The sequence below is a fragment of the Cynoglossus semilaevis genome, chromosome 14, assembly GCF_000523025.1.
Source record: "Cynoglossus semilaevis isolate Cse_v1.0 chromosome 14, Cse_v1.0, whole genome shotgun sequence".
NCBI lineage: Eukaryota > Metazoa > Chordata > Actinopteri > Pleuronectiformes > Cynoglossidae > Cynoglossus > Cynoglossus semilaevis.
The window spans coordinates 13,089,938-13,100,304 of NC_024320.1; the positions used below are offsets into that span (position 1 = coordinate 13,089,938).

At 41.2% G+C, this 10,367-nt stretch overlaps 1 protein-coding gene across 1 annotated transcript in view; it reads left to right on the forward strand.

Annotated features, from left to right (window-relative positions):
* mgat5 (alpha-1,6-mannosylglycoprotein 6-beta-N-acetylglucosaminyltransferase) overlaps window positions 1-8,198 on the forward strand; it is a 44,997-nt gene extending 36,799 nt beyond the window's left edge. The window contains exons 12-17 of the mRNA XM_008325203.3: window positions 3,044-3,193; window positions 5,691-5,837; window positions 5,939-6,055; window positions 6,880-6,954; window positions 7,167-7,324; window positions 8,000-8,198. Of these exons, the coding sequence (XP_008323425.1) occupies window positions 3,044-3,193; window positions 5,691-5,837; window positions 5,939-6,055; window positions 6,880-6,954; window positions 7,167-7,324; window positions 8,000-8,198 (846 nt within the window). The remainder of the gene's footprint in view (window positions 1-3,043; window positions 3,194-5,690; window positions 5,838-5,938; window positions 6,056-6,879; window positions 6,955-7,166; window positions 7,325-7,999) is intronic.
* The last annotated feature ends 2,169 nt before the right edge of the window (window positions 8,199-10,367 follow it).

Sequence of the window (10,367 nt, forward strand, 5' to 3'; positions counted from 1 at the left end):
GAGGTTCAGTAATAAGTGCACGATGTGCTGTGCACTCACATTTAACCTCAGCAGTCGGCAGGACGCAGCCTCACCATTCCCACGAGGAGTTCTCACACTGCCATGAAAACCATAATGGATGGATTTATTGGTGGAAAAAGTAAAGTCCGGGGAATAATAAATGAATAAGCATCAGTGTTGAAAATGAGTATGTAATGAGACACAACTGGTTCTCTGTGATACCTAGAACCTGCAGTATAAAGGGACAGTCACTAGTACTGCTTTTAGAGAGTAAACAAACACAGTTCATCTTAGTGACCCATGATGTTGGCTTTGATAGAACTGTGAAGGAGCACCTTTGAATTTTGGTCTTGTTTATATTTTAGTCATTTCTAGCATTTAACAACAAATCATAATTTGAAAAAATCATCCCTTCACCTATAGCTCATCAATACATTTTTTTTTATCTTTTTGTCAGCGACCATACCTTATAATCTGTCCTGAATTGTTTGTCTTTCTTACTGTCTCAGGAAACACCACAGCAGTATCAGAAAGCAGAGGACATTTCCTGGTGTGTGTAGTGTTTTTGGCAGGAGCGCAGCACCTGACTTGGACGGAGTCTAACTGAAAGTGTGGCTATAAAGCAGATGTAATTGCTGTTTTCATTTGTGACTGTCAAACTGCTACCCTGGGGGGGGGGGGAGCTACATCAGTAGCTCCACCCCTGATGCTCATCCCTCAACAGCAGCAGCACCACCTCTCCTGTTTCCAGTGGTTCACAAATTCCCTCTGATTTACACCACCATAAATCTTCCTCCTCCTCCTCCTCCTCCTCCTCCTCTCCTGCTTCAATCAACCTCTCCAGCTACTTTATAACCTCGGAGTGCAGCGTTCTGCTGCTGTACAAGGCCGCGGCCATCCATCTATCTCCTGCTCGTTGGACTCATCACTGCATTCACCAACAGATTCACTGTGACTGTTAGTCACGGCTGACATTAGGGTCACATTTGAATCAGTGTTATTGGTTGGATGGAAGAAAAAAAAGGGTTTCAACTCTGGTCACAACTCTGCGTTCATGTCTTAAACCAGGGATTACAGCGGCTTATAAACTTCAAAGGAGTTGAAGTTTGTTTGTGGTTTGTGGTGTTTGATGAATCTGAAGGTGTGAACGGTGTGAGCTGAAAAGGTGAAACCACAAGAGTGAGCTGCTGGGATAAGTCAGGACGAGGTTTGACTGAGATGTGTTTAAACAGAGCTGGGACGAATTCATAGTATGGAAGAGAGAGAGAGAGAGAGAGAGAGAGAGCGAGCAAAACAGAGTACAGTGAAAAGGACAGAGGACTGAGAAAGAGACTTTGGGACAGACAGAAAGAAAGAGAGAGAGAGAGAGAGAGATCCACTGGCAGTGAGAGACAAGCGCCTCCTGTGGCCAGCAATACACAATGTATATTTTGTCTTTACTGAATTGTGTGTGTGTGTGTGTGTGTGTGTGTGTGAGAGAGAGAGAGATGGTGTGCATGTGTGTGTGTTTGGTTGTCTGCCAATAACCTTCATTTTGAACTCCTATATGCACATACCCCAAGTGACTGAGTGTAAAGATTGCAGAGTAAAAATTTTCAGCCTCGTAATTATCTCTCTCTCTCTCTCTCACACACACACACACACACACACACATCTTTAGTTACAGCAGGCTGACTGCAGGCATCTGATAGTCCTGCCTCCAGAGACTGAGACGAGTGACTACCTGAAATTTAAACCTTACAACCAAACACTGAGTCGAGTGCACACACACACACACACCCACACACATGCAGTCTGCTCTTGTCTCCCTTTCAGGCTGCTTATAATCATTACAGACTCAGCATAGATGGGTGTGTGTGTGTGTGATTGTGTGTGTGTGTGTGTGTGTGTGTGTGTGTTTGTCTCAGAGCTACTGTGAAAACTACCAGTGTTTGGTTAAAGCACTTTCCTGAAGGACAGCACTTGAACGTTACTTTACAGTTCTGCTGTTAGTAGGTACACAACAACAACAACAACAACAACAACAACAACCCCAACAACCATAAAAAACAACCACAACAACAACCACAACAACAACAACACCCACAACAACAAAAACAACCACAACAACCATAAAAAACAACACCAACAACAACCACAACAACAACAACACCCACAACAACAAAAACAACCACAACAACCATAAAAAACAACACCAACAACAACCACAACAACAACAACACCCACAACAACAAAAACAACCACAACAACCATAAAAAACAACACCAACAACAACCACAACAACAACAACACCCACAACAACAACAACAACAACAACAACCCCAACAACCATAAAAAACAACCACAACAACAACCACAACAACAACCACCACAACAACCACAACAACAACAACAAACAGGACAACACACACATTTTGATCTGCAGGGAAGACTCTGTGTCCATCCTTTGAGGCGGCTCCTGGTCCTGGTTTTTTAAATTTAAAGACCTGTCACTGTGACTTCCTGTGCACATCAACATGACTCTTGAATCTGCAGAAAACAAAGTGAAGTCTGGTCATCCATGAACTGACATGTACACACATGTACACATAGTTATGGTGCACACTGATTCTAACAGCATTCACAGAAAAGGGACGTCACACAAGTTATTTTGAGAAATGGAAACTGGGAAGTCATGTTTACAGACTGACAGAATCGGCTGATGATCAACATCCTCTTCTGGGTTGTGCTGTAAAATCTCTGGTTTTCTCACATTTAGGGATTGGGAAAAGAATGTATAGCATTTAGTTCAGCCCACGTGTCGTTGTATCCACTGACTCCTGGCTGTTTTCACTGTGGTTCCAGACGCTCAGAGAGTGAAAACAAGGTTCATCAGGGAAAAACAAAAACAACACCACTTCTCTGAAACGTGTACAACAACAACAACAAAAAAAAAAACAAAAAAAAAGAAAACATTCAACAACAACAAAAAAAACAAAAAAAAAGAAAACATAATCACAACTCTGGCCTGTTCAAACCACCTGTGTATCCTCTTTGTCTGCAGGACAGGAAACACTACCTGGACATCATCCACAGCTACATGGAAGTGCATGGCACCGTGCACGGCACCAGCACCGTGCACCTGCCCAGCTACGTCAAGAACCACGGCATACTGAGCGGCCGAGACCTGCAGTTCCTGCTCAGAGAGACCAAGGTGAGTTCAGGTGACTCTCCCTGTGGCAGCAGCAGCAGGAGCAGCAGGAGCAGCAGGAGCAGCAGGAGCCCAGTCTTTTATTGGCTGATGATTTATTGTTTCCTTATTAAATCTTACCTTGCATTGGCCTTTATCATCTAGCTGCTGACAGGGTTTTATCTTAAACCAAATATTCTTTACAAGGTCACCGCTCCTTTATGAGTTTTATGACTTTTATCAATCACTAAATTATCCAGAGCTTAGAAGTGTTTGCTGTAACTTCTTTCAGGTCAGTTCTTACTGTAATTCCTTATCACCTGTTGAGGTTGTAGTATTATAATATGTTAAAGTAATCTAAGAAAAGTGAATGATTTCTGTTGTTCCACAAAGTCAGCTCCTTTACTGAGTTAATGAGCCTCAGGAGGCTTGACTGTGTGGACACACAGTACTGTGAGTCACTGACATGCATACGTGTGACATCTGAGCCACAATTCCTTGGAAAATGTCATCGTCCACATCAGTTATTGTATTAGTGATTTACAGCTCTTAGAAGAAAATATTTTTTCTATAACGTGTGCGGTGTAGAGTTGACTTTTCTCTCCGACACAAATAGAAGTAGTGAAGTCACTTCTTTGTTCTGAACACAGTGAGCAGTGTTGGGTAATTAGTTATAGTTACTCGTTTTTTCTCCCAAAAAGTGTTAATATCTGAATTGCTACAATATAAAGGTTAGCAGGGATTGTACTATTGCATTCCTTTATTTAAGTTTAAATGTCTTAAAAAATATATGTCTGGTTTCATTAGCCAGAACTGCAGAAACAAGTATTTATAAAGATTTTTTTATTATTTATTGCAGCCATTTATCAAAAGTGTTATCTTCAATAATAAAAGTTAACCATTAATCACAGTAATATTCTATGACAATAAGATTCTGAAAAAGTCTTCAAAAATTAAAGCTTCTCAAAAATGAATACAAATGAAACAATTTGTCTTAAAAAAAAAAATGAATACAAATGAAACAATTTGTCTGGAAAAACCTTTTTCTTTTTATTGTTAAAATTCAAAATAAATAATGAAAATGTCCTTATTTGTAGGGCTGTAATCTCCGATTTATTGGTCAATTTATTGGTTAATTCTAGATCAGCCAATGTTCTGATTGGTTGATGCATTGCTGTTTAATTTATTTAATATATATATGTATATGTATAAATATATGTATAAATATATGTATAAATATATGTATATATATGTATGTGTTAATTTCATCCACTCCTGTGGCTGAGAGTCGAGTGACAACAGTTTGAGCAGCTTTAGTTTATAACGCGCCCATTTAATTGTGGGTAACAGCATTGTAACAATGCGAATAGTAATTACTTAGATCACCCCTTACTGAAAAGGTCATTAGTACAGCAGTTTATTTTAATGCCATCACTGATGGTGATTGGCCACTTTAATCTGTTAATTCAAATCTTTCAATCAAAGCAGGAATTTAAATGTGATTCAGAGCCTTGGCTCTGAGCAGCTGTGTTGTCCACAGCGTCTCCTCCTGTTCCTGGTGTTGAACTGTGTCTACTACGTCTTTCCCAACCTTTTTTGAGCCACGGCAAATATATATTATCTCTAACAAAAAGTATATGTAATTAAATATATTAATCTTCTTGTTTAAAAGACCTCATAATCGACTAAAATCTTTGACTGTTTAGTTGAAGACAACACTGATATACTGGCAGGAATTGAAGAAAGACATTCACTTTTCTCTCTCTTTTTTGTTTTTGTCTGCTGCCACCTAACAGAAGAGTATTTTATTGTTCTCCCTTTCATCCTGTGACGAGCAAAGAAAAATTATATGCAGTGAATAAATAATAGTTTTTGGACCAATTAAGGGAATTTTCCACATCACAGCTAATGATCTCTCACAGCACAGTGGTTGGTAATCACTGCTGTATGAGCTATAGACAGGCAGACAAGGCTCTCTGCTGCCACCTGTTGATACAGGGTGCCCTGTTTTCTAAACACTCAAACCAGCACACAGACATGTGTCCAGGTCCAGCTCTGTGTTGTTTGTTAAAGAAACTGTTGATGTGTGAGATTTTCTTCCACACAGACTAGTCATTGTTACAGAGGCTCACACACATCACACCCCTCACTGTGGACTCTGTAATGGAGCTGCTCTGGAACCTGAGAGCTTCCAGCTTCCTCCATGTGTCTCTGTTTTACAGAGGTTCCTGAACTTCTCCTGACCCTGATCTGTTTCCTTGCCTCCTTGTTTTACAGTAGATAAAGTCAATATTTACCTGAAAGGAGGGATAATGAAGGGAGTTTTGCATCAACAAGGAGAACACAGATGCTATCAGCAAACAGGAACCAGCTCCACAACACCATTAAAACCTCTCTGCTTAGTTTGCACTAGATGCTAAGAAAAAAACTCACCTGTTACTGTTGTGACTGTACTGTTATGTACATGAAGTATACCCTAAAATAAAACAGTGTTTACAACCACCTGCCCTTCTCTCTGCAGCTCTTCGTAGGTCTGTCCTTCCCTTACGAGGGTCCTGCTCCCCTGGAGGCCATCGCTAACGGCTGTGTCTTTCTCAACCCCAAGTTCAACCCACCAAAGAGCAGCAAGAACACAGACTTCTTCAAAGGCAAGCCCACGCTGAGAGAGGTGAGAAGAACCAGCAGATTAAAGCTAACCCGTCGTCGTCTTTTCATTCATCGTTTCTGTCGTCTCGCTCTGACCGTCTGTGATGATTTTATTCTCGTCAGCTGACGTCTCAGCACCCGTACGCTGAGGTCTACATCGGTCGACCTCACGTGTGGACAGTGGACATCGAGAACGCTGCTGAGGTGGAGAGAGCCATCCGCTCCATCCTCAGGCAGAAGGTAAACGAAACAGGCATCACATTTTACTCATCCTGTGAGAGGAAATACTTTTGACTGAATACCCTCCAATCTATCAAGTTTTGTGTCAGAATTTTAACAGCAGGTTCATATAAATTGCTAGTCTAATCTGGTTTAGTCTAATCTGGTTTAGTCTTATCTAATCTAGTCTAATCTGGTTTAGTCTAATCTTGTCTAGTTGTCTACTCTGGTCATGTCTAGTTTATTCTAGAGTGAGTTGAGTCTTGTCTCGTCTAATCTCCTCTGGTCTAGTCTATATTAAACATTGATATTAATAATAATCATTTTTATTTGTGTTATAAAAGTTAAAGAGAGAAGTTTCTAAGAATAGATAACTTTGCGTAACTTCCAAATAATACTATATCAGAGTAAACTTTCATAGTGAAATACCTTGGAGTGATGAAGATAAAAGAAGAACAAAAACAGTAAGAAACTGTTGAATTATTTATTCTTTCCCTTCATGAAAAAGCAGCAAAGTAAAAAGTAATAAAACCTCCGCGTGTGAATCTTAACGTGGAAGTGGAACGACAGAGAGAGAGAGAGAGATGAAGAGAAGAGAACTGAGGAACAATGGCTTTGTTCATAAGACCAGAGTGGCACATGATCTGTGACCCGTGTCGGGCTGCAGCCTACGAGGCTCCACGTGGACTACCATGTGCACGCTCACGTGCACTTTCACACTCAATGGAGACACAAAGCAAACAGTTGTTTCAACTATTCCTTTGTAAAAGAGAAGAAAAAGCTCATGTTTTCTTACACACACACACACACACACTCAGCACTGCGTGTTCTGCGTGTGTTTCCAGATTGAGCCGTACCTGCCGTATGAGTTCACGTGTGAGGGTATGCTGCAGAGAGTCAACGCCTTCATCCAGAACCAGGTACTGCCTTGACCTCAGTGATCATGGCTGACAGGACATTAGGTTTAAATGTGTTTCATTTTGACATGGATGTTTGAAGCTATTGGTTCACATTAACCTCAATGACTGACCTGACCACAGGAGGCAGCAGTGGACCCACAGCTCCTGTGTCACAGTTTTGGTCCAGTAGAGGGAGTTATTTGCTGCTGAACAAGTTTGTTTTCCATCATCAGGACTTCTGCCACGGTCAGGTGATGTGGCCGCCGCTCGGTGCCATGCAGGTGAAGATGGCCGAGCCTGGTCACTCCTGTAAGCAGGTGTGTCAGGAGGAGCAGCTCATCTGTGAGCCGTCCTTCTTCCAGCACCTGAACAAGGACAAGGACCTGGCAAGGTAAGACACACACACACACACACACACACACACACTTGGTCATTCAGATCAGTGACTCCACATCACAGTGGTCGTCAGATCTTCAGCTGTGCTTTGTTAATGTATCCAATGTCTTAATTGGCCAGAAAACTATTCTTCAATGAGACTGTGGTGCAGTGGTGGATAAGGAAGCAGACTGGGGTCTGGAAGGTTTCAGGTTCGAGTCCACCAGCAGCCTAGTCCCCACTGAGGTGCTCTGATCATGGCACTGACCCCACACTCTGCTCCCCGGGTGTTTAAGCTGCCCCCTGCTCACGTGATTGGTTCAAAGCAGATGCGTGTTGTGTCACAATGACAAACAGTTCATTTTTCACTTTAATTTGTTCTACATACTGTGGTCGGTTGGTTGTCGGTCAGAGGTCTGTTGTGTCACAATGATAAGTGCTTTCCTTATTTAAAATCAATTAAATACCCTGCCACTAGGCGGCAGCCGATGCTGTAAAAATTGAAAAAAGAGAGACTCTTTGAGTGTGTGTGTCTTTCTTCAATTCCTGCACTTATGTCATGGTTGTGTTAAACTAAACAGGCCAGGGTTTAAGTGCAGTGTGATCGTACCAGAGACTAAGTTAGCTGGTTACTGGTTTCCTTCAGGATCTGTTTCTCCAGCTCATGATCAGTCTGGGCCTGTTTCCTCAGGTACGGCGTGGACTGTCAGACCGTGGAATCGAGCGCCGACACCATGGTCCCGGCCTACAGCGACTCACAGCACCACTGCATCTTTCAGTCAGACCTGCTGCTGTTCAGCTGTGCTGGTGCTCACCCTTCACTGCGGCGCGTCTGTCCCTGCCGTGACTACATGAAGGGACAAGTGGCTTTGTGCAAGGACTGCCTATAGCAGGGACGTGCCCACTGCTACAGACTCCTATCAGACGGGGGCGGGGACACATGAGTGTAGGCGGTGCTTAACACACATTCGTTCGTAAATTTGAAGTGACTTCTGCTTCGTTTGTCACCACCTGGAGACCAGACCTGCACATATCACTGACTTCCTGTTGGTCTCCAAGAACATTAACAAAGATGGGCTTACTCCCTGTCTGACTAATGCCCCGCCCCTAAAACCCACCCCTGCACACTTATCTACGGCCCTGCTAAAAAGAAATTCTGCTTTTTCTTTAGGGTAAGTTTACACTGGACACACACACACACACACACACACACACAGAGTTTAACACTGTAATCTGTTCACCTCTTCTTGACATCAACAGTGATGAGAGTGGATGTGTAAAAGAAATAATCTAGATTTTTATTCTGGATCTTTTCTGCTGTTTTCCTCACACACTCTTTAATGTTAAACACACAGCTTTTCTCTCTCTCTGCAGCAGAGAAACTGTCCTGTTCTAGGCCCAGTATAAAGGCACAGTTCGGGGTTTTCCCAATAGTTGTAAAGTAGTTTTAAAAATAAATGAATGAAATAGAACAAAAACGTAGGACACAGTTGTAGTTTTTTTGACACAGACGACCAGAAAATACAACAGGTACCTGGGGGAACCTGGGTTTGAGCCACTTAAGAAAAGCTTTGTTTACCTTAAGTTACTAGATACTATTTGAAAACTGGATTTCCATGTACACAGGCTTGAAACAACACTCCCAACACACAGGAGTATGTTGTCTCTGCTGCCTCCATCATCAAACCTAAATGCCTTCATTAATGGCTTCAAAATCTCTTATTCAGGCTTACTGTGTTAACACAAACCGACCACAGGGGGCAGCAGTAGACCATCAGTTCCTGTTTACCAGCTGCCCTGGTCCAAAGTCAAAAACCTGTTAATACAAAAATTACACTTCAGAAACACTGAACTGTCCCTTTAAATATTACATATTACAAATTGTCCTGTTCGATTGTTTGATTAATAAGCAAACGAGTCAGTAGAGAACCATGAACACGGTACAGCAGTGAAACATCCAGACACATGGAGTCTTTTCTGGTAACGTGGTGACGTAGCATTTTTTTAGCAACAGAAAATGTTAGCCAGCCGCTAACACTTTTAAACTCCAAGTGACATTTTCAAGATTTTGTTTTTGTAAGAAAACAAAAGTTAGAAACACAGCCTGGATGGGTCTCACACAGCAGCTGGAGGTGTCTTCATCTGCCTGCTAAGATCTAGAAATAAAGATAGAGAATAAATCTGTAGATTTTTTGTGGTGAATGAAAACTGCACTATGAGATACTCTGTTGGTGACACTGTAAATTGTTCATATGGGTTGAAAAGGTTTTTTTTAATTTATTTTGTATACAGATCTTTATCTCTGTTTCTGCTGCAAATCAGTTTTTATTTATCGGAAAGATGGGATGTCTGTTTTTGTTTTCTTTTTTATTTATGCAGATTATTTTTTTAAGAGCAACATTATTGTCATGTGTATGAGCAACTGGGTCAGACTTGTCTTTGTTTTTATTAAATGTTTTTTTTTTTTTCATGATGACCAAGCCTATCATTATAGAGAATCTGTCGACTGCTTTTCTGTCAATTTGCCCACTTTTCTGTAGAGAAATCCATAGAGAAAATGTACAATTCAACTTCACATTGAAACACGCGCTGCTGGTCCACTGCTGCCTCCTGTGGTCACCTTATTTCACTGTTGTGTTAAACAAAAAGATGAGAAAAGTACCGTAGGCTGCAGCAGAGGATGGATAACGCTCGTGTATCCTTGGGTTGGTGAAATCAGTCATTTTCTGGACGGACATTGGTGTGAGAGAGATCGATTGTATTATAAATGTATTGGTAAAAAGTTAAATGTTCAAAAGATTCCACTGCTCCATTTCACTGTAAGGTGATTTTCACCACAGAGTTCATAAAGAGAATTTGTGATTTTAGCAACTGCCTTTAAATGGTTTATGGTTTACTTTAATTTGAGGGTTTTTTATGTGACATAAAACTTACATGAGACTTGATTGATTTTCTTCGTGAACTTTTGTTTAGAGTTAGTGGCTAAATGCACATCATTTAATTGCAATTGAATTGCTGTAAAAAAAAGACTAAATTGTTGATAAAAGAGTCAGTGTCCA